The sequence below is a fragment of the Lagopus leucura genome, unplaced genomic scaffold (assembly GCF_019238085.1).
Source record: "Lagopus leucura isolate 7727_CA_CO unplaced genomic scaffold, USGS_WTPT01 Super-Scaffold_1, whole genome shotgun sequence".
In the NCBI taxonomy this organism is placed as follows: domain Eukaryota; kingdom Metazoa; phylum Chordata; class Aves; order Galliformes; family Phasianidae; genus Lagopus; species Lagopus leucura.
This window is the reverse complement of record NW_024962250.1, coordinates 33,492,013-33,516,580: the sequence shown is the minus strand read 5'-3', so window position 1 is coordinate 33,516,580 and position 24,568 is coordinate 33,492,013. Positions and strand designations below refer to the sequence as shown.

Genomic DNA, 24,568 nt, shown 5'->3' with positions numbered 1-24,568 from the left:
GCGCCCTTCGTTACCGCTCGGCCGTGGCGCAGCGCCGCGCCTGGCCGCCGTGCCTCAGCCCGGGGGCGGCTGCCGGGTGAGCCGGGGATCGGGGGGGCCTGCGGGGCCGCGTCGCCTTCACCGCCGGAGCGGTGGGAAGGGGCGGCCGGGGGCGGGGTGGGGGGAGCGCTGCGCCTGCAGCGGGTTCAGCCCCGGGCTGAAGGAGCGGTGCGAGCCCGCGGACGGGACAGGGCTGTCGGTGCGGCCGCAGCGCCGGGGGAAAGTTGTAAACAGCGGCGCTGGGAGATGGCGCGGCACCCGATTAACCGCCGTGTTCTCTTTGCCCTCCTTGCAGTTCGTCTGAAGCCGGATGAGAGAAGAGCATGGATATGGGGAACCAACACCCTTCCATTAAACGGTTGCACGAAATACAGAAAGAAGTCAAAGAGATCGAACAGCAAGTGGCCGTCTTCAGCGGGTTGTCCACGGACCGGGACTACAAGAAGCTGGAGAGGTCCCTCACCAAGCAGCTGTTCGAGATAGATTCCGTGGACACCGAGGGCAAAGGGGACATCCAGCAGGCCCGAAAGCGAGCTGCCCAGGAGACGGAGCGGCTGCTGAAGGAGCTGGAGCAGAACGCAAACCACCCGCGCCGGCTGGAGATCGAGGCCATCTTCAAGGAGGCACAGGCGCTGGTGGAGCGCGAGATCACGCCTTTCTACCAAGGAGGCAACTGCGTAAACGAGGAGTTTGAAGAAGGCATCCAGGATATCGTGCTGAGGCTCACCCAGGTGAAAACCGGAGGGAAGGTTTCTTTGCGCAAAGCGAGGTATCGCACCCTGACCAAAGTGTGTGCCGTGCAGGAGATCATAGAGAGCTGCGCCAAGAGACAGCTCTCCCTGCCGCTCTCTAATGATGCGCATCCTTCTGTCTCCAAGATTAACTCTGTGATGTGTGAGGTGAACAAAGCGAGAGGAACTCTTATTGCGCTTCTGATGGGAGTGAGCAGTAATGATACCTGCAGGCATTTAGGCTGCGTGCTCACAGGCCTCGTCGCTGATTTGGATGCTTTGGATGTCTGCGGTCGCACGGAAATAAGGAATTACAGGAAGGAGGTCGTGGAAGAGATCAATAAATTGCAGAAATACCTGGACTTAGATGAAGAAGCGGATTCTACTCACGCTTACGATTTGGCACAAAATCAGTCCATTCTAAAAATAGAAGAAATCCGCAAGAAAATGAAGGAAGTTAATTCTTTACTTTTGAAAGCAGAGAACGCTTCTGATTTGTATCTGGGATCCAAAGCAGAACTGCAGGGATTAATTGCTCAGTTAGATGAAGTGAGTCCGGGAAAAAATCCTTGTATTAGAGAAGCCAGGAGAAGAGCTGTGATAGAAGTACAAACTCTCATAACATACATCGATTTAAAGGAAGCACTTGGGAAAAGGCAGATGTACGCAGAGCAGACTGCTGCAGAACATCAGTCTCATAAAGCAGTTTGGACTGTTCTTGGAAACTTGTCTCAAATTCAGCAGGAGGTGATTTCTTTTGATGGAAATAGAACAGATAAAAATTACATGCGATTGGAAGAACTCCTTACAAAACAACTTCTTGCACTTGATGCTGTTGACCCACAAGGTGATGAGCGATGTAAGGCTGCCAGAAAGCAAGCAGTAAAGCTTGCACAGAATATCCTTTACTACCTGGACATGAAAACAGATGAATGGGAGTACTGAAGGAGCCATGGCCTGACATAAAATAACATTTTTTTTTCCTGCGGCACGTCATGTAGGATTATAGTTACATTGGCAGCACATAAGGTGTTCTATGCTTGCTTAAATCATGGAGGTTGCATAAAGTTACCTTGGCTATATGCGTGCTGTCCCACGCAGTCACCCACTTGCCATGGCAACTGTCAGTACACCATCAGCAATTCTGGTCAATGCTATAAGCAATGGAATGTGATTCTCTGAAGGAGCAGCTTAAGAGTTGACTGAATTGCTTCTTTTTTTTAATCTGTTTTTTTTTGGTTGGCTGATTGTTGTTGTTGTTGTTTTTAATAACCTGTTGTAATGTTCAGAGAATGCAGATATTTCAAAATGCAGAAAATTCCTTGTGGTGCAGTACTGGCAGAACTATTTCAAGAAAGCTGGACATGAAAATTAGTGTTTAAGCATGAGGCTCCTCCCAGTAACTTCATAGCAGTCTGGATGCTCTTAATGTGCTGTTTTGATGAAAAGTATTAAATGCAAAAAAAAAAAAGCAAACCTGCTGCCTTTTGGGTTGTACTTGTTTTATTCCATCCATCGCACTTTCTGGTTGTTTAGATCTCTAGATTTCCTACTTAGCAGAAGTATAATGCCAGCTTCTAATTCACATAGGCAAAGCCACTTTTTTAATGGTATCTGTGACCTATGATTTGCAAGAACAGTTCTGCTGCTGGTAGAAACTCTGATAATGTTTGCTTTAAAAAGCTGAAACTTGAAGAGGACAATCTGTAGATATGTACTGGCCAGATGAGTTGGGTTTTGAGGATTTCACACTGCCATCCATTAGCACCTGAAAACTGCAATGAACTTTATTAATGCTACTTAGGTGTCTTTTTAAAATTCTGCTGTTCTGTCTGGTTTTGACTTTTCCTATTGGATGAAAACAGAAGTTATGCTAAAGCAGATGAGCATTTTGGAATTATTTTTGTAAAACTAGATAGCTAGATATAAAGGCATCCCTAATGATGTACGTTTGTGTGATATATATACATATATAGATCTTTCATACTGGTCAGGTGTGGCTTTAGGCACGTCTTGGAAAAGACTTTTGCCATTTGTCTCTCCTTGTAACTCACTGCTTAATTATAAATAAGCTTTGTAAGTAAAAGCTCAACTACTACTTTATGCACTACCTTTCATTTGTGGCTGCTAGCACCTATCACATTTCTACTATAGCATGGTTTTTAGCTTTTTTTTTTTTTTTTTTTTGAGCATGGCATTAAAATGAATGAATACAGAGAGAGATATATTTAATTACAGAAACTTTGCACTTCGCTCTTTCATGTTGAATTAATGAATCAATGTTCCATAGGTGATGTTTTGCACCTCTTTAAGGAGTAAAGACCATTTCGGATGTTAAAGTATTTTTAGATATATTTTTAACCTATTAAATAAGACAGAGCTGTCTATGAGAGTCAAGTGCCTTTAGGACACCACAAACATGCACCATTATGTGTGGATACAGAAACTGTTTACTGGCAGCTTGATGCAAACTGGATTTATTATGCATATATAATTCCACTGTATCTCAAGTTAATGTAATACAGTAGGTGAGAACTGCTGTATGCCGTCCTGACAACAAGCATCAAAGTTTGGAAAAATATATTCTATTTAAAAATGAACTTATTTATTTTAAAGTAAATACGGAGATCGGGGACAAGGAGGAGAGAGTACTCTTCCTCTGCAACATGCTTTCAGATGCTGCTGAAAGCCTGTGTAACTTCAGAGTGTGAGTATATCTTGTTTTGTGAGCGTGCATGTGATTTCTCTGCATTTTACTTGCCAAAACCAATCTGTTTTTCCAGTTAAGTACCTAAGGTACAGTTTGGCGACGACAGAACATTTGCTGCAGGGTTCTCCCTGGCTCTTCAGAGATACAACCTGGTTCAATGTATCTGCCCTTACCTAAAAATACATACATAAATAAATAAAACCATTTCTTCTGGGTGAAATTCCAATCTGTATTCATAGATTTTATGGCTGACACGGAATAGTGATGTTTGACACCTGAATTATTTTACTCATTTCAAGATTTCTCTGTGTTTGAACTTCAATCTCTGGTTTATGCTTAAATTTTTAGGAAATGTAAGAATGTAGTAGTGTGGTAATAGTATGCATTTTTCTTTTGTATTGCTGTCAGGTCTGCAGTGGTTTCTTGTAGGTTGTTTAACAATTTAATGGTGGTGTTCTTTGGAGGCCATGTGTAGCTTTATAAGTGTTTGAACTTAGGCAAAAAATGAGTAAGTATAGTTTTCAGATCTATTTTAACTCTGCTTGTCTTTCAGCTTCTCTGAATTAAAAAGTCAAGCCTGCATCTCTAGTGAGGCAAATGTGTAAGGTTAGTGCCATTTTCATTAACTGACTAGGATTTGGTAGCACAATACCGTGTGGATTAAGCTGTTTCCCATTGTTCTGTTATCTAATCAATTGATTATTTAAATTTTATGGTAAAATCCTCATCTGGAATGGGATCAGTTCAATTTTTGCATGAATGAAAACTAAATATGCTTAACCAAAAAAGAAAAGGAAAAAGCAGAGATTTCTCAAAGTCTTGCTTTTGTTCTGAAGAATGTAATGATTCCTTTCTGTATCCAAACATTGAGGAACACACAACTTCGCAATATGGCAGGCTAAATAATTAGCAAAATGCAAATGGACCAAGTTCTAAAAGCTTGCATTTTAGTGTTCTATCGAAGTAAAGTAACTTTTCTGTGTTCTTTGTAACCTACCTTAGAGCTAAACAGGTTGCTGGATATTTTGGGGAGGTAATGATACTTCATAATTTCTACTTGTTAATTGTATTTCCCTTTGAATTGGTTTTGTTTGGTTATGTCAGTCTTTATTTTTGTTACTCACCTCTCAGAGGGTTTTTGCTCTGTTACCAGTTTGGAGGAGGCTTTTGTTAACGTAAATTATTGTACATGCTCCTATGGTGTATGTCCTGATTTACTGCTGTGTAAGGTGTGGCATTTGTGTATATACAAATTCAAGGTTAAGTATTGCAGTGTTATATTCCTGATTAATAAAAATACATTGCTAATTTTACAGGGTACTCATTTGAATGTTATGCCCTGCTGCCTTTATTTATTTACGAATGTGAGTTATCAGAATGTAAATGATTTTTGTCTTAGAAAAAGTGATTAAACATATAGACATAAAATCCTCTCTCTCTTTTTTTTTTTTTTCTTTTTTCTTCTTCTAAAAGTTTGTTTTTTCACTGCTGTATTTAGGAAAATAAAGTTCTCTGTGTGGAAACCACCCCTACCTCTAATTGCTAAATCTGGTGTTTGTTTTTAGTTCGCATCCAGCCTTGCATTACAGTAATTACATCGGCTGGTGCTTGTGTTACTCCTTCAGTGACAGCTGCACGCTCCTGGGCTTTGCTTCAATGCTCACTGTAAAAATGCTTGCAATAGTTACAGGTGTTGCCACCTTTCTGTTGAGGGGTGCTTTCTTAAGAGGCGAGCATGCAAAAACAACCGTATGAAGTCTCTTCATGTCCAAAAGAACCTCCAGTAGGAGTTAAGCTAATTAGATTCTAAACAGTATAGATGAGGCATGTTCACATGATCTGATAGCTCAGTATGTTCCTGAGATGCGGTGAGCTAAGTTATCAGCTCACTGCTGCTGGAAATCAGTACTGATATTTCTGCTCAGAGAGCTGCTGGCTGTGTGTGCTGATTCTGCTGCATGGCCAACTCCTGTGAGCTGATTTAATGCAATAAAACAGGAGGGGGGAAAAAAAAAAAAGCAAAAATGAGGAAGAAAGAATATAGTGGCTTCAATGAGACAAACTGGATTGTAGAATAGCCTAACATGAGTCAGAGCTACCACAAAATGAATGGGTGGATCACAGGGCGAGGGCTTAGGGAATAAATTTTTTCTGTAGCCATTAGATCAATCTTTTACATAGTTAAATCTCTGCAGGGGAAAGAGAGAAGATGGCACTATCAACTCCTACTCTGCTGCCTTAGTAATGGATTATGATGAAGGCAATGCAAATGAATCGTATGGAAAACAAATCAGTTGCTTTCAGATGCTTTTTCATGTTGCACAGTAACAATTCATGCAATAAAAAACATCAAGTGGCCGTGTAGATGTACTGTACCAAATCTGTGAAGTTCACGTGCAGAAAACATGAGGTAAGAATAAGGTTTATAAACAGAACTTTCCTGTATGTGACAAGATCACTCTATCTTGCTTTCTCTTTTAACAATATGCCGTAGGAAATGCTGTTCAAAGTCCAGTAAAGCAGTGGGCAGTGGCCCTCAGAGTCACTGGGCTAGCTGCTGACCTGTTTGTCTTGATCAGCTGTTTACTCGTGAGAGCATTTGCCTTGCTGGGAATTTTTTATGTTTGGGACAGGCAAATTTAAGCACCTGAAATGTTTTAGCTGGAAAAACTCTGACTTCTCAGTATTTAATTTCCATATGGGTGTACCCTCTGCTTTGGAAAATGCTTAGCTATGAACCTGAAGTAGTAAAAGTGCTTTATTACTGAGCTCATGAATAGAAGGCCTGGGGGCTCAAGCTGGCTGCCAGCAGGAGACATTTAAGCATTAGGATCCTGGAAAATCTTCCTGCTAGAGGAACCTGCTAGGCACATCAGACGCTCAGAGCTAGTTCTGTGAGTGAGCTCTCTGCCTGCTCTCCTATCACTTGTGAACTTTCATTGAGAAAGGTGGTTCTGAGGAGGATGGTCCCTGAAAATGCCAGGCGTTTTGTTTTAGGTCAGTCTGAGCTGTGGTGGGGTATGTACCAGTTGTTTGGTGTGGATGCCATTCTGTTTTGCTACATGAAATGATAATGAACACAATCCTTTCAGTTTTATTAGTAGGCATGCACATGTAGGCTGGTCATTAGCTGAAGAAGCTAGGGCAGATGAACTCTTGGTTGAACAATTCTTACCCTTTCTATTTGCCAGCATTTGGTCCTGGGGACTGCCAAGCACAAACAAGTCATATTGCTTATCAGTGCAAAAATAAGGAAGACGCATTGCAAGTCTGTAAACTCTTCCTACAGGACATAAATCATCGCAGAGTTCCCCATTAGAAGTGGAAAAGTGCAGCGTGTTTCATAATTGGACCATTTCACATCAATTAGTTTTGCCAGACAAACTTCTGCGCCAGAGGAGTTCCTTGTGAAACCTGTATTTCAGGAAGGTAACCAGAAGCATCTTACCAGAGAGAAACACACTGATGCAGTTCAGCGTCCTTCGTGATCCTGTTTTCTTTAGTTCCCAAACTGTATCAGCTTCTGAATACCCAAAAACAAGACTGTGAGCATGATAACCAAGATGTTTATAAGCCAAGTTAAATTGTAAAAAGGGGGCAGAGAGAGACAAAATACTGAAGGAAAACAAAACAAAATTTTAATGAAGTTGTCAGGCAGTGGTTTGCCCAACATCTTTTAGTTTTATGACATAAGAAAAGAAAGCAGAATAAAATCCCATCCTGTTCCCTTTCACCTTGTTGCAATTAGACCTAGCCTACACCCTGCAGCTCATCCTTGTTTTCCACAGTCACCCTAAATGCTCCTCCAGGGTACAGTCCAACCACTCGCTGATGGGCCTTAGCCTTGGGTAAGATGGTGCCACCCATCCCTACAGATGCCATCATCACTGTCACTCCCTGTGAAATTTCTGGCAATGGCAACCCTTAGCATGCACTTGGAGTCAGTGTAAGTGGCAGAAGACAGTGTACGAGATGGAGCGTCTCCTGCAATAAACTCCTAATTGGAAGGGATAGTATAATGACTGGTAGCAAGTCTGAGTAAGATATCACTACTGTTATTTTTATATTGATCTTTTTCTAATGACAAGTCTTCATAAAATTGTTTTATTCAGACCAATCTGTAGCCAGTCATCATCGATCACCCATAGTCTATTTCTTTCCTTCCAGGTGCCTCATGTTAATACCAGTGGGAAAGGAGGTTTGAAAAGCTCAGCCTTGCATTGATCTTAATGAGCAGCCTCGGGTCACTTTCAGAAACCTAGTGGAAATTGAGTTTTCCAGAACACTCAGCATCCAAGGGTTCCCACCATGACAAGTAAGGCAGTGTTTTGAAGGGGGCCCACTGACAGGCCCATGCAGCCCATCATTTGCTCTCTTACAACCATAGACAGGCCTTGCAGCTAATCGAGCCTCATCTGAAAATGGTGTTTCCTCAGTCTTGTAGTAAAGAGTTGCTCCAAAGCATCATGCCATGGGGATTAAGTAACCTTCTAATTTTGAGTATAAACATATTCATGAGAAGCTTCTCTTCTCCCCTGGTGTGTATTCTGGAATTTGTTTATAGGCTGTGGTTGAATTGCCTTTCAGCTTCTGTTTTGTTTGACTAAGGAGCAGATTCACCCAGACAGGCCCAGCTCTATTGAAAATCTCTACTCTGTCAATCCAAAGCAAATCTGAAATAGTCCTTTTCAGTTTGTCAGGAGGTTATCAGTTTTCAGTGTATCTAGTTAAACTCTTCCAACACAAAGTCAGTGTCTTTCAGCAGGTACATTGGTTCATGCATTGTTTCAAATGAAGTCTGAAAAAAAAAAAAAAAAAAAGAGTAGCACATCCATAGCAGTGCAATTATAGAAAAAACTGACTATGTTTTTTTGGTATTTTCTTTATGCCATTGCTTTTATGCCCTGCCAACTTTGGCATTCAGATATTCTAGCAAACCATAACTCTGAGTGACCTGCAGAAAAGGTGAATAAATATTTCTAGCCTCTGCTAAGTTTGTTTACATCAGAAGTAGCACTACTGTTTGATTAAACAACATAGAGGTGTACTGATGGATTTTTAGATCAGAAGCTATCACTGATCATTTCACTTGTCTGGAAGCATGAGTTAATTTTGGCAAGTCCGGTAGTGTCCAAGCTAGATTAAAAGCCTCTCCAGGGACAGTCTAACCCAATTCGTGACTATGAGACTTGAAATCATCCTTTAAAACAGAAACCTGCTTATGAAGTATGACCTTAATGTAGAGAGACCATTTACGTTGACAGAATGTATGTATATATATATATGTGCTTTCAAATCTGATTTATTAGGAATCCTAAATTGTCTACAAAACATCTTATTGAACATAAATTCCCAAAGGAACACGCATATCATGTATGCTTTGTGGTTTCCAACCTTCTTCAAATTATAAACTCAAAAAATAGATATGGCAAATTAAAATCTACTGACAACAGTTACCTTTCAGGAGCTTCTAAGAAGTATGCTGGTGATCCTTGGGAGTCTGTAATACATGAGTTGTAAGATGTCTCCTTGCAAAGTTTGAATAAGTTTACAGCAATGAGGGCAAATATTCTTCAAAAAAAGATTATCAAAAGCTTCGGAAAGCATCAGAACAGCCTCATTTCAATTCAGTGTTTTGAAACATTTCTCAGCACTCCTGTTTCCAAAGCACAAGCCAATTTATCATCTCATTTCTACAAAGCCGTTGTGCTACTGACATATTGTGTCTCCTTCTTTTGTCATAACCCTTTAATTCAGTTTTGTGTCAAGCATCCTCAGTTTTGTTTCCAGTTCATCTTGTTCTTCCTAGGCACAAGTTGATTCCCAAGCTACTAATCCTTTTATGCACAGTGTTTTCACAACTTCACTGATGGCTGAATTCAGCTTGGGTTCAGGATGGACTTATTAATCGTGGTCTCCAAAAAAGATCAGATGTACTCAATTGGTTAGGATTGGAGACCCCAAAATAGACATGCATTCCACATGAACTCCTGTGTCATGGATCAATGAGATGAAGTCTCTGGTAATTGTGGAGAAACTTGAAGATACAAGATACATAAGAGGACTTTTTGAGGTTCATACATGATACAGAAAGAGATATTAGGAAGACATAACAGACAGGAAAACATGGGAGTCGAAGACTAGTTAACAACAACTTAAAAATACTGGTATGCTCAGCTGATGGAAATCAGAGGTACAAGAAGGAGAATGGGATGGAACTTGAGATCTGACATGACAGCAGGGCAGGTCTGGTGATCATGCCCAAATCCAGCCAAGAGTCATGATTGCCAGACGGGTCTGGTGATAAGGTAAAGCTGGGAATTCAGCCAATGGGATGGAATCAGGGCTTGGGTCAGTGAGTCCAGTAATTATAAGAGAGAGGACCAAAAATGAAAATGCTTTAGACAGGTTTTGTTAAGCAGTTAGAGCATCATTAAGAAGTTGGTAATATAAATTAATCAGGGATAGAGTCAGCAGAAGTATAAATCATGGAAAATCTGTTCTTGATCTCATGTCATAAGGCTGCATTTATAGAAATTCAGAGGACTATTCAGCAAAGTCAGCTTCACTGAAGGGCCTGGTGTCATGGAACAGGTCTGGACATACAGTGACTGTGCAGTTTCCAAGGTCAGGTATGTTTCATGACAATCACACACCAGAACATTCACCAGTTTGTGATGCAAGTGCATTCTCACTAGCCGGCTATGGGATGATGTTATATAGGATGATGCTGTATGACTGAAGACTAGCAATTATAGTATTTTTACTACTGAGCCCAACCGATCCAAGCTCGCTGAATCGGCTCAGATCTTTACATGGAATTTTGCGTCATCACTGCAGAATTGCTTTCAGTTTTGGCACTGCCTCACTGAGAACATTCTGGAGTATTTCTATTAATATATATCTGTGCTATCGATATGGTATGGCCGAAAAGAAGATAAAGATGTTCCTATAGTTTCAGTCCGAAGAGTGATAAGAATTAATGAAGTAATAAAATAGATGTAAGTCGTCCCTTATTATGCACAGAAAATAGCCGTTTCCCCATTTCCCATTTTTTGGCATTTCCTCTTATAGATTAAGCAACCAAACACCTCTAGTTTTCCATCACAGAATAGCATCACATTTCTCCTGCTTATGTGGCTTTCCTGTAGATACTCATCATGGGCCTGTTCCTTGGACAACTATTCATCGACACAGGAGCACAGCTGAGGAGTCATCAGCAATTAGTAGCATGGTATAATTACCTCTCATGCTTTAGCTAATATGTTCCTATAAATGCAGCCAAGAATACCTTTCTTGCAAGAACATCACACAGTCGATTCATGTTTGGTGCATGATTCTGCATGAGCCTGGACCTGTCTGGTCTCACACATAAGCACAAGATCCACGCTGCTGGCTTCTGCCTCCACTTGTGTGGTTAGTTGCCACTGTCCACAGTTTGCTGGCCAAGACTGTTCCAGTATCAGCAAACCCACTTAGAAGACGACTGCAGCTTTAGCCATGCCTCTGTCCCACCACATGAATGGAGGTTGCTGGTTGTACAAGCAATCTGGAGTGCCAGTAGCTTATGTGGTCCCTTTGAAACCTGTAAGGCCCAGATCTTTTCCAATTCCTGAGTGGTCCTGTGCTCTTTAGATAGTTTATTGGGCAGAAATTACTTGTATGGAAACTTATTTGACTTCCAGAACTACTGGCCTTGGCAAATGGAGGGGAGCTCGCTTCTGAAAGAGGAGGCATATTTTAGCTCCTCGATCTGAATCCTCCAAAGGAAGACAGATATTCATAGAGTCCCCAAGCATTTTGTCAAAGACCACTGACAGGCACTTAAAAATATCTCCATATTCGATGAAAACCTAAGGAAATCTTGGTTCTTTTTATCTTGCTGAGCCTTCTGATTCCCACACCCTTCCTCAGTTTTACAAGTTCAGCTGCTTAAAATAGGAGTGCCTTCTGGCATGCCAGTTTTTCTTGTAATAAAGAGCATTCTTTGGAACCTTATAGGCTTTTGTGGGTCCTCAGCAATGAACACTTTTTTCCACAGTTTGGATTAAGGTAGACATGCAATCACCTACATTAGTGATTGTCAGTCTTGCTTTAAGGTGAAACTTCTTCTATGTACCCTATTTCTGCTTTATTCTCTAGCTTGGAAAGTGATAATATTTCTAAGTGAGGTAGATGTGGGTGGTCATCATTACTATAGGCTCAGGAAGACCTTCTTATTACATCTGCCCCTTGCATTGCTGGTTTCTGAGTCAGCAGTGATACTTCAGCTTTGGTCCAACACCCAGCACAGTGAGGAGTTTGCCTGGTGACACCAGAGACCCATGGGGACGTAAGGCCACAGCCCACCTGGAGAAATCAGCTAGTGCACGAGCTCAAGGCAACCCCAGCCCTCTGTGCAGCTCACAGAGAAAGCAGCACAACAGCTACTCTCCTCCTCATGCCAAGGGGTTAAACATTTTGTTTCCTTGCAGTAGGCACTGGGATCTTTCCAGCTATGGTTTAGCAGCTGAGTACTGGAAGCATTTTGTCTGCATGTAGAACTGCGCTTTCCTTCAAAGCAGCAGATTGCTGGAGATCATCTCATCTCTCCTCATCCACATGGGTGGAAAAGTCACCTCTGGCAACACCTGGCAGTGCCCTGTGCTGCTCCTTGATTTCCTTTCTGATTTGATGCCTGCAGTGACTCCACATCACCAGGATGTTTCTGCTCTGAAGCACAGATCCATGTGTTCCCCTCACTGTGGTGTTTCTGCAGTGGGATGGAAGCAGGTTTCTTTTGGGAAGGCAGGGGAAGGGATAGCCTCAGGTTTCTCTTTCCATACACTGCACCCTCAAGCTCTGTCTCCTCCATACGCAATTGCTGCCTTGTAGATAGTGAGGAATTCCATTTCTTCTCTTTTTTTTTTCATAGATTCTATTGACTTTTCCCTGCAGTTGAGCCCAGTCTGATAGCTGGTCCTCTAAGTCACACAAGAGCCTTGAAAGGAATCAGACATCACCTACTCTGCTGTTTTCTATATATATAACCAGAACACACTTCCCAAAATAAGCTGCAGTGCCCAGTGATTGCTGCATTGTCATAGAACACAAGATTAGAATCGCAGCCCCTCAGCTTTCAGGAAAGCTTTTATAGCCAACCTGACCCTTCACTTTCGTAATTGAAAGCAGCAGGGATGTTACTTCTTCACGGACTTCACCTGTTCACAAGATAAATGTGAGAAAGCAGGTGAAAAGAGAAGGTAGTTTAATGGATTTTGGTAGTACTGCTTTTAGAGATGGAAGTCAGAGGGATTACTGTCTGCAAGCTTGAAGGGAGCTTGTTCAGGTCAGTAATTTAGTTAGAGAACTATGCTCTGGCTCTTGTCTTGTGATGCTTTTGCTGGATCTTCAAAAGGATGCCACCTTGCCAAACCTGCAGCCCCTCCTCTCTGCAACATCTTGGTCATAGTGGGGGTGGGAGGGGGAGGTTGATCTCTTCTCCCAGGTAACAGCAATAGAATGAGAGGTAATGGCCTTAAGTTATGCTGGAGAATGTTCAGTTTGGATATTACAGAAAATTTCTTCTTAGCAAGAGTGTGATGCAGTGGTACAGACTGCCCAGGGAGGTGGCAGAGTCACTGTCCCTGGAGATATTCAAGAAAAGTGGAGATGTGGTACTGAAGAAAGTGGTCAGAGGGCATGGTGGAGTGAGTTGGGGTTGGACTGGGTGATCTTAGAGATGTTTTCCAGCCTTAATGATTCTATGATTCCTCACTCTGTGCGGCACAGCCTGGCTGCTGCTGAATTCCTGATGTGAGCCTGTGCAGTGCCTGCTAAGCCCTTTGGACAGGACACAACAGCTGGGCTCATTTACTGCCTGGCTAAAAAAGGAGGGTGATTTTGCAGAAATGAAACTGGAAGTAGAAGAATGTGCCTGCATATTTCTGAGTAGACTTCTTAAAAACAACTCAATACAACTGCTGGTACTTCAGGCAATTTTTAGAACCCTTTCACAAACACTCATTTCAGAAATTATCACAAGACTACTGCTTACCCATTTTTTTTTTTTCTAAGCTGTTTCTGGCTGCAGAAATGAGAAGTCTGTTACTTCAGCCAGCAAAGCCATTTACGTGCAAACGTATGCACTAAGGATAGGAAGTCTCAGCTAAAAATGTCATCCAGCACTTCTGCTGGATGTGCTCTGGGGAAGTGCAGGTTGCTGATGCAGGGTTTTGCCTTCCTGCAGTGCTCCCAAGGCTCTTTTTCCACCTCATTTTGCAGTGGGTGCAGAACACGAATGTGACTCCGCACTCTCCAGCTGTTCAGTACGCCCTGGAAACACCCAAGGCACACCCAGGGCATGCAGCCAGCTTCTCTGCCACTCTATCACCAGCAAACAGCCCCAGAACCACTGCAGTTTGTGCCCTGTGGGACTGGGGTGGACACTGGGCAGTATTTCTCTTGGAAGAGTGTGAGCTGCTGAGCACTTCCTGCAAATCCCCTGCACAAACACACAGCAAGTTTTGTCTTGAAGGGCTCTCACTGTTCCTTTCTAGATGCATCTCAGTTTCCTGCCTAACATTGTTGACAATATAGTGCTACTTGTCCTCATGCCAGCTTTGTCCTGCAAAGTATTCCCCCCCATCAGCACACCCATGTTTATCATAGATTCAGAGAATCATAGGATATCCTGATTTGAAGGGACCCACAAGGATAATCAACTCTATCCTGACTCCAAATCCAAACCCTATGTCTGAGAGCGGTGTCCAAATGCTCCTTGAACTCTGACAGCTCATGGCCGTGCCCAGTGCCCTGGGCAGCCTGTTCCATGCCCATTGCTCTCTGGGCCAGTCTTTTTCCTGATGTCCAACCTAAGCAATCCTGCTCACTGTGAGCTGTGCAGGGTCTGTGTTGTGTGAGAAACATGGCAGAGTGCCTGTCCTAGGGCACATGGCACCAGTGCCTCCTCTGCAGCCTCTCCTTGCAAAATCCCCTTGCAAAACCCCTGTGTTTTCTTGTTCCTCAATACATAACTTCCTCACTGTTTCTCCAAAGGTCCTCAAAGAGTGTTTTGTCTCCGCATTAATTAATTCCTAACTGCTTTATCTCCTATGAACTCAGGCAGCGTTATCTCTGCCAACCATGGCACTTCAGTTGGAATATTCACAGGACTGTCCCTGCTCCCCCACCACATCCCTGCTGTACTGCAGGAGCCTGGAAAGCTGCCCATCTTCTCAGCAGATGCTGGTTACAAGCTGGGAGGTGGGTGAGGTGCGGGTGCTTTTGCATGAATATTGCTCTAAGAACTCTAAGAACAAGCAAAGCAGTCCCAGGCTGTTGTGTTTGCTGCATCTGGGCCAGAGCAGAGTGATAAAAATAGGGACAGACGTGGCTCACCATGCAGGACGTACGGCATCCACACGGCATTGGTTCCCTGTGTTGGTATCAAATTGCTAAAAGCAGGCTCTCAGGGTCTGATGCGTAACTGCTGGTTCCGTGCGTGCTCTCTGCAGCCTCCTGTCTTTTTGCTCCAGGTGCTCTGAGCAATGACACTGTGCAAGGAACAAAAAGGTAATTGATGGCTCCAACTGTGTGCCTCCCCCTGCCATGTGCCAGGTGAGGGGTTGCAGGCTGTGGCTTGCAGAGGGCCCTGTGACCTCTTGCAAGTGTTGATGGCTGAGTGACGTCAGTCATACAGCATTCTGCCTGGCAGCTTTGCTTTCTGAGCTGCTTTCATGTCAGCTCATGAGCTCAGTGAGTCTGACCCAGAGTGCCTCCAGCATACCTGACACACCGCAACAGGCTCGCCTCCTCCTGCCTTTGCCTCCAGGGCCCTGCCAAAGCCACAGGGTGTTTGAAGAAGCGCTGGGTGTCAGCTGGCAGCCGTGCTGGTCACCAGGTGTCTGGAAGCATGGGTATATTGCTGAAAGTTTCAGTAACCTCGATGAGGGAGCATGGCGACAGCGATACTATGACACATCACCAGAGGCCGATGTGTCCAAATGCATCCTGAAGAGTTTTCCTACCTGAGGAAGTTGGTCTGCTTAGTAGCCATGTAATTAAGCTCTGAGTGTGGCACACAGTGCATCCATTTTCACTGCTGGAAGCTCTTCATGATGCAGGATGTTATGAGCTTGAGTCCCAGCAGATGCACATTCACATAATAAGGGAAAACTAATTCCCTTTGCTGCGTGAGTTGGTGGCAGAGACTCCAGCTTGTGCTATGCAGAAGTCTCACAAAGGCACTGCATCGGTCTCTCTGCTTTTCATAGAATCACAGAATCATTAAGGTGCCCACTGATCACGTCCCTCAGTGCCACATCTCTATGGTTCTTGAACACCTCCAGGGATGGTGACTCCCCCACCTCCCTGGGCAGCTGTGCCACTGCATCCCCACTCTTTCAGAGAAGGAATGTTTCCTGATATCCAACCTGAACCTCTCCTGGTGCTCCTTAAGGACATTACCTCTCATCCAATCACTGAATGTCCTTTGTCTCACTTCCAGGTTTGTAGATGTGAAAGGACACAAGTCTTTTTACAGTGCACAGCAGCTTCATCGCAGGGCTGTAAAAGCAGGCAAATTTAAAGTGAAAACTGTGCAGAAAAAGACTTTGAGTCAGGAATTTTCTAATAAAAAATGATCAAAACATGCAGCAGAGATCCTTTATGCAACCTTAATTGTACTTGTAGGACTTCTGTCCCTTGGATGCACAAAAAAAAATGCGAACAGCTTTGAAAAATGTAACATTCACTTGTAGAAAAAAACCTGAAGAGGGAAATTCATATATTTTTTCAGCTCAAATGGTCATTAGGAAAGCAATAGGAACAAGATGCCATTTAGGCAGAAGAAAGGTCCAGAGAAGCTCAGAATGAGCTACAGCTTCGCCCAGCCTCCTGAACGGGCAGCTGCTATTAATGAAGCTTTGTACTGGGCCAATGAAAAGAGGATCTGCTCTGAAGTACAGGTCAGAGAAAGGTTTTGTGGGCAAGCTAGTGTGATGAGTAAGAAAATTGCCAGCTTTTAATGGGGGTTTTCAGTAGGGAAGGGTGTGCTATTCAGCTGCCAGGCTTTGTTTTGTCAGCTGTATTTGAAATACTGTGTTTGTTTAGAGGTATTGTTCTCTGGGAGTTCATGGAGATGCAGGATGACACACACTCGTGTTGGTCAGCTTCAGCTAGGGAGCTTCTCAGGGCGATCCTGCTGGATGTGGTGTGACCTGGCTGCTGGGTGAATCAGCGTCTTGTCAGCTCCAGGTGGGTGCAACCTTCCCACAGAGAGAGAAGCAATACTAAATCAACTGTCTGCCAGGCAGAGTATGGTGACATTATCCCACCCAAGAAAGGCACAAGCCCTTGTCTGCATCATAGAGCCAAAGAGTAATTTCTGTTAGAAGGGACCCCTGGAGGCCATCCGGTCCAAGCTCCTGATCAAACAAAGACTGGTCTTGAAATTAGGTTGATTTTCTCAGGGCATTTTCCAGTTGAGTTTTCAGTATCTCCAAGAATGGCGAGCTCACCTCTTTCTGTGTCTCTGCTCCAGTGTCCCAGCAGTTTTACTGTGAAATAATTTTATTCTTATGTATATCAGCACGGATATTTCTCTTCCTTATTTGTATGGCTTATTTGTAATAATGCTGGTTCTTCTATTTTTCTTTAAAGAACATGAGATTCTAAAGAGATCTGTGTTTTACCCTGAGGATCCTTAAAGAAAGTGAGATTGTACTTGATATTGGTTTCTTGTCAGCTTTGTGCCCTAGTAGAGGAATGAGGGACACTGTTTTAAAGACTAAATATAGCTATGAAAAACATTGTCAGCTTCTTTCTTGATGCCTCTCAGGAAAGATAAAACCATGGCTTGATGTACATGAGCACTGTCCACAGTTTCTCTTGAGAACCAGAGATATACAGGTTCAAAAACCAATATTTCAGCCACTCATATTTTATACTTGAGCAGCTTGAACAGCCTCTGCAGCAAATATTGGTAGGATTGCAATATTCTGCTCTAGCTGAAGAGGCAAACCACTGTCTGTGTGGTGTCTTAGCAGGTACTGGTGATACCAACACAGAGGGCAAAACGAAGCCCTTCTATATGAAAACAGCATCAAACGGAATGACCCAACCCTTTGGGCTGGGAATGTCCTGAAGAAGTGGCTGACATCCCAGTCCTGCCTTAATTGAAAGTTTGAGAATGGCAAGGTTCACCCATAACATTCATTCAGGGTATTTCAAGGAGAGGTTTCCAAACTCAGCCACGTGTACAAGGACCTTCACCTCAAAGAATGACTCAGCTGCCAATTCGCCAGCTCTCAGCAGACAATGGGATCCATCCCAAAATGGTCTCTTCTTCTTCAACATTGATCTTGAATGAAAAGCTTGTCCTGAGAGATGTTCCAGCTCATGGAAAGAGCAAAGGACCACAGCCCACTGCAGTCCCTACAGCAGCTCTTTGCTTAGGACTTTTGTTTATAGGACCTTGAGATACTTGGTTTTAGTCAGAAAACTTTCTGTTCTGGCCACAATCCAGATGAAGCAATTCCAAAACTTTCTCCCAGCCGTATGGTTCCAGTGTTCCTGTTACCTCTCAGATCACAGAATCATAGAGTCACAGTCATAGAATGGCTTAGCTTAGAAGGGACCTTGAAGCCCACCTAGTTCAGACCTTGTACCATGAGCTGATTGCCCCCCACCAGCTCAGGCTGCCCAGGGCCCCATCCAGCACCCACAGCTCTCTGGGCAGCACTGCCAGGGCCTCACTGCCCTCCAGGATCAGGCCACAGTTCAAGGAGCAGGGGTTCCAGCACTGGTCAGCAAGTGCCTGACTGCCCCGACTCACTGCACCTGTACGAAGGCAAATGCATACCGAGGGTTTATGCTAAAATCTCAGCACCCCAGGGAGACTCCAATGCCATGGTGTTCTCCCATCTTGGGGCGCTCCCTGTCCCCCTGAGCACCTCAGGATATCTCTCAAACATTCCCTCTGAAAGGAAGATCCAGTGTAGGCCAGTCTACTTGATCAAAGTGGCAATAGCTGGTAGGAGTACAGCACCAAAGGGATTCCTTTTTGAGCAAATAAGCACCCGTAATTTAAGCAGGATTTTTGGGTTTTTTTTTCCTCAGGAAAACATTGATGAGGTCATTGCTACTACATTTTGAAGGCAACTGGGTGAGCAAAAAGCAAGGCTTAGCCATGAGGTGGCACTCTGAGCATGCTGTTTGGCTGAGATGTCATTCAGAATGTTCCTGGGAGGGAGGAAATTCCTTCAATTCGATGATATGACATAAACGCCACGAGCTGTGATTCATTTCAGGTTTACACCCTTTGTTTCTTTCTGCAAAATTAATCATCCAGCTATATTTGTTGCATTGCTTCAAAACACAAGAGTTCTAGGAACAGAAGCACTGCAACTCCATGTTTTTGTCATTTTTCATCATATTCATCACTTGGCTTTATATCTTTGCCGAAGAAGACTAATTCCACTAGTTGTTCTCTGTAGCAAACTGGCATGCCTTGGCACCTGTTCTGAATTTGTTTCTGTCTTTGTTTTCATCTCCCACCACCAAGCAGATCTCAGAATAGGAACCCGATTTAATGGACTCCAGGTTTTTCACATAAACCCCTTCTTAACCTTTTCAGCCATTTAACTGTATTTGCAGTCTCCTCCATTGTTCCGCATGAGGTTTCACTTGGGAAGGATTTCACCTGAGACCCTTTTTTTAGGATTATACTTCCAGACAAAATATAATATTTAAAGAACCTTTCCTGTTAGTCCCCTTGATTTATTTTCTTATTATTACTAATTTGTTTTTTCTTTTTTGCATTACAGTGCCTTCTACTCCAGTAACAACCAACATTATTAGCGTGTTGGCTGCACGTTATTGCTTCTCCAGGAAGAATTGCAGTTAGGGTAATTGAAGGGTGAAACGAAAGGCTTTGTGGTTAGCACTGCAGAGCAGCACTGCAGACTGTAAAATCGCTGTTCTGCTTCCTGCAGCCAGAATTTCCTTACTGGCATCAGTGGGAGAGAGACCAGGCTTTTCAGTGCGGTGGTAAGCACTACTCAACTGCAGAAGAGAAGGCAGCTGAAAGGCTTTAGCATAAAACTTTGCCTTCTCTCCAGCACATGTTTTTAACCATTTCAACCAACTGACCACTGAAGCCACCCCCAGTGCTCTCAGCCCCTGTTCCCTCCCTGCATCCCCTGACTCTGATGCTCCGTGTATTCCTTCCATTCACCACTCCTGTCCCTGAAGCCCTTAACAATGCGGCGCTTGTTACAGGGAAAAGCATGAGCTCATCCTTTGTAATCAGCCGACTGCATTCGCTGCCATTTCAAAGGAGGTTTTGTGGCAATTTATGAATGCATTCAGCCAAGCCAGCGCTATATAAACTTTGGTTGAATCTTCAGGGAGTAAAAAGGAGTGGATTAAGTTCTCGTGTCTGCTGTAAGAATAGGTTTTGTGAATATGGGGAAGCCCCGGTTATTCAGATAATACAGTCATGTTTCTGTCCAAATACAAGATCTCTTAGAGGCTCAGGTTGTAGTGCTCAGGCACCCACATGGCCGGGTAACACAGATAATCCTCTGATCCTCTGACATTCAGGGCTGGAGGGAAACAAAGATGAGAAAATGGGAAATGCAAATGAGTAATTCTGACAGTGTGAAGGAAAGAGTTTGTTGGAGCCCAAGCCTGCCAAAAATAGTGCTGTAACAACTGCATTTTAGACAAGTGAATTCTAATCACATGTAAATTGCATTTTTTAGATTGGATTCACTGCAGCTTTCAATTTAGGTACCTGTCTGAGGTCTCTGTGGGTCTAGAGTTCCTATAGTTTCTATCATCTCTGCAGTCTTTTCTCCATTTGTGGCAGCAAAGAACAACACCTCACTAACATGATGGGTGCTTTGTAGCTTCTGAGAATTAGGCAGCTGATGCCTTTGGGGTATTAACTACCCCAAGGGCCTGAAAGATAAAGTAATGGTGCTGTGCTGTAGCCAGGTACCAGGAGCTGAAGTAGGCAGCCAGGATGAGTTTTCCCACTGCACACCACGGTGCAACAAAGCAGCTGTGTCTCTGCCTCCGTTCCTTCTTTCTATTACCTCAAATATTAAAGAACAGTCCAACTTCTGGACTTGGAGCATTGCATAACCTAGTTAAGTTACATAACCTACTTAAGAAAACATTCAGCACTGAAATGGAAGGCATCTTCATGGGTTTGCTGTGGGACCTCGGGTGTTTGCTCATTTCCACATACCATATTTCCATTCTTCTCAGCCATTCCAAATGATGGTTTGATGAATTCTTTACAGAGGAGTCACCCCACAGTCCACTAATGACATAGGAAGGGCTGCTGTAGCTTCTCTGAGGTTTCCTACACCGGTCTTGTCTGCATTAGCTGGGCAAATCAAAAGGCATGCTGGCCATTTTTTCCCTTTTTGACATTGGTCTTTGAAACTTCCCTGAGAACAGCCTACAGAAAACACCACAGATGCAAAGGTCTTCACACTCTTCTAATTTCAATTTCATAATGAGCCTGGCTTTGAAACTAAAAATTAGTAGCTCAGCTTCTCCTCCTAATGCAGTGAGGGCAGCAATCTCTTTACGTAACACAGGGAAATGGCAGAACGCTGCCAGACGGCAGTGAGCTCGGTGGGGAGAGAAGCTTTCAGATCCGCATCCATTGTTTCCTATACTGACTCATCTGAAGTCATTTTTGTACGGTTTCTCATCGTTAGATGTAACTTAATTCTGGTTTTATTTTTTTCTCCCAGCTGCACAGCTGTCTTTTATAATGCACACAGGTTATATTAAAGCGAGCTCTAATTATCACTGCACCAAGAGGCAGCAGCACTAGGACTGCAGATGAAACACAAAACAGAGCTACAGCAAAAAGTACAGTAGATTAAGCCTCACTCATGACCTTTTAAGTCTTGTGGGTGAGCTCTGAGCTACACACTGAGATAAAGTGGAATTTCCTGGCTTCAGCAGAGAGAAACTCATGTCTTTTTGCTCCAAAGCATAAAGTACTACTGCTCAAGAGAAAGGAGAATCATCCCTGCCACATGCCAGACTGTGGGGAGACTTCTGCTTTTCTTGATAACACTCACAAGCACATATCTGACAGTCAGTCCTTTAAGGTAGATTACAAACTCTGTTGCTAACATGCACTCAAGAGCATCAAAATAATTAAATCATGTAGTATCCAAGAAAGTAAACAAGTTCTTGTAATGTTAGCAGCTTACAGGTGGCACGGAGGAACAGAAGGCTGGGGGATTGATGTGTTTCCAGACACCACGAAATGAAGCTCTGCCAGAACTGAGAGGTATCTTCCCTTTGTCTCATACTTTAATCCTGTGTCTCTTTTTTCTTTTCATTAAGATAAAATGTTTCCTTAATCCACAACACTGACATTGTTGGGTGTTTTTTTTTCAGGTAAGCCCTAAGTCACCAGTATTCTCCCACTTCAGAAAAGCCGAGCGCCATCAGCTAACGGCCATGAATATTTCAGCTGATGTCATTATTATTTCACAACGGTAAATGCTGCAGGGAAGAGCAGGGAGAGGGCAGCACGTTTCGTTCAGCTGCACTTGAGGGTAGGATGTGCAGAGTCACAGGACTGGGGACAACCTCTCTCTTTCCTAAAGCATCTCCTCGTGCGCAAAGGACATGTTTGTAGGCAGCTCACACTGTGTTCTTGGGCAGGGTCTGCGGCAGGAAGCCCTCCTGTCCCCCTGTGTGTCCCCAGCCACCGCTAGGTGATCTTCCAACCCCTTATTTGCCACCCCATGACTGAAGGGAGGCCCTAAACAGCCCACAGAATGTTCCACAGAGATGCTATTCATGAAAATATTCCGTGCTGCTCCGCAGAGTGCAAGCGGCAGTTTTGGGTTTCCTGGGAAGAAAGCCTATTAAGCAGCCTTTCTGGGAGATTGCCATGGCAACCCTCACACAATGCCAGCGGCCCAGATTTGCCTCAGCCCCTTGTTTCTGAGCTGACAGCAGTGATTTTAATGCTCCTTGAACCAAATCTTTGCATGCGGAGAGCGCTTTAGAAAAATGCTTTTAATCAGGGCCGGTTGTTCTCGCTCCTTTATTCGGCTGAAGCGAGCGGGGCGCCTCTCTTGGGGCTGCAGCTGGGGAAGGGCCACAAAGCAGGCCCAGGTTCTGTGATTTCAGTATCCTTCCGTGGTGGAGGCTCCCTGCGAATGATGCTCAGGTTTGTTTGCACAGGGGATGCTTTTCATGGCCTGAAGCCATAAGCAGGGCTGGCTTGTGGCACAGGCTGGTGACATGGGAGATGGGGAGGCAGAGCCAGCAGCTGAGGGCACAGCTCAGAGCTGCGCCTCTGCGTGAGTGAAGCCATTGGCCATCTGACCTGGGCACACGGCGCTCCGGGCTGCCAGAGAGCCAGCAGATGGGCTGGGAGTTTGACACAGCTCACTGCGGATAGGAAATAAAAACCAATGTGTCTGACCAACATGACCCAACCCCTACAGCAAGGAATCCCCATCCAGGGCTGTGGGTCCCTGGCAGGCCCTGCAGGGACTAGGTCAAATGTTTTATTAGTCCCAGGGGCTTGGATTGAAAAGGCTGTGCATTGAGCTCAGAGTGCTGTGCCCTTGATCACCAACACGTGCACCTCCTGCAAGGGGAAGTAAATCAGAGCTCCACGTGCCATGTGTTCCTGTTGCTTTGTCAGGTCTGCTGAGGGCCAGACACCAGCCCCCTCATTGCTGCATGTGGCTCAGTGCATGCATTGGCAGCACTCCTCGGATGAATGGCTGTGTGCTGCGAGCATCCGGCCTGTAAGCAACATGCCAAGGGGAGCGCTGAGCGCTTCTGTCTGTGCAAACACTGGGAAGAGAGGGAGCTCCTGAGTCACTGCACCCTGGCCTGGGCCAGCTCCGGTAACCCCATGAACTGATCCTCCTCGGGTGGAGCTGCCTGAGGATGCCCAAAGCTCTGTGCAGCCACATCCTCATGTGAATCCTACCCTGGCGAGCGCCTGGGAGAAAGGAGCTCCCTAACACAGGGGCTGGTGGCAGAGCTAATGCAGCAGATTCCTTTGAGCTGTAAGAGCATTTATATTCCTATGCCATTTGCCTATGGCCTAAACCCCTTACTAATGCCTCGGCTGGCAGGAAGCCACTACTGTGTTTATCTGCTCTGCATGCAGCTGGTGGCTCCTGACAGGCTGCCTTGCTGGAAGGGGTGCTCCCACACCACAGAATTGGTTGGCACATTGTGGGCAGGATAAGCAGGCGTTATCTATATCTATCAAGGCAAAGAGAGAAGTTATAAACTCTAACTTATTGTTTCTTTGCAAGAAGACCCTTTGGGCTTTATCTGGAACAAACATAGCCATCAGAAGCACAGTAACCTGTACACAATTACATTTTAGGGGCCATCTTGCCGCTCTGGGTACCAGGCTGGTCCCAGCCTGACCACTTTGGTTATCTCTGTGCTCACACAGTGCTCCGGGCACTGCAGTGACCCACATGGGTGGGATGCACTCTTGGGATGTGCTGTTGGAGAGGCTGTCCCACTGCCTTCCCTCAGCAGTTTGCAAAGACAAAGGCTGCACAAATATTTGTGTGTGAGGGAAAATAATAAATACAGAATGATGCATTTTGCCTGAGGACTGGTGGCATTTGTTTTACCATGCTATGCTTGTGAATGTTTGTAAACATGGTGGGAATTCACCCTACTACAGCAGCAATTGGGATCCGTTGATTTTTTAACTGCATGAAAAAACACATTGTGTTTTTTCCTTTCCCTTAAAGGACAGCCTCCTCCCTGCTGGCTTCTGAGGTACTCTGCAGACCATTCCTGCTGAGCTGGAGGCAGAGGAACAAGTTGTGCAGCACCCAGTCCTAAACCCTCCATCCAGAAGCTTCAGATCTTCAGGATGGTCTGTGAGCACCACAGAGGCAGCTGGGAGAGCCTTCAAACCTATGCTGGAGTTTTTGTAGCTTCTTGTGCTGTGAACCAAAGCCTGCAGCCCACATACAGGTGAAGCTTTTTAAGTACAAAGTAGGTTAGAAATTCAAGTGAAGAGTGCCTACATGGCACCAGCAGGAGATGGGCAATGAGCCACGGGCTTCCT

General features: G+C 44.4%; 2 protein-coding genes across 7 annotated transcripts in view; one reads left to right on the top strand and one right to left on the bottom strand.

Annotated features, from left to right (window-relative positions):
- Window positions 1-5: 5 nt before the first annotated feature.
- Window positions 6-4,793, top strand: BAG5 (BAG cochaperone 5). Its single transcript, XM_042866732.1, has 2 exons — window positions 6-76; window positions 335-4,793. The coding sequence occupies exon 2, from the start codon at window positions 363-365 to the stop codon at window positions 1,713-1,715; it is 1,353 nt and encodes a 450-aa protein (XP_042722666.1). The 5' UTR covers window positions 6-76; window positions 335-362; the 3' UTR covers window positions 1,716-4,793.
- TRMT61A (tRNA methyltransferase 61A) overlaps window positions 2,091-24,568 on the bottom strand; it is a 77,058-nt gene continuing 54,580 nt past the window's right edge. Inside the window, exon 7 of one of the 6 annotated variants that reach the window (XM_042866773.1) lies at window positions 2,091-8,278. In XM_042866773.1, the coding sequence (XP_042722707.1) occupies window positions 8,239-8,278 (40 nt within the window). In that variant the 3' untranslated portion in view covers window positions 2,091-8,238. Of the gene's footprint in view, window positions 8,279-15,857; window positions 18,301-19,644; window positions 20,067-24,568 lie in introns of those variants that run through there. The other 5 variants (XM_042866808.1, XM_042866757.1, XM_042866747.1 and 2 more) reach the window with 5 other exon arrangements.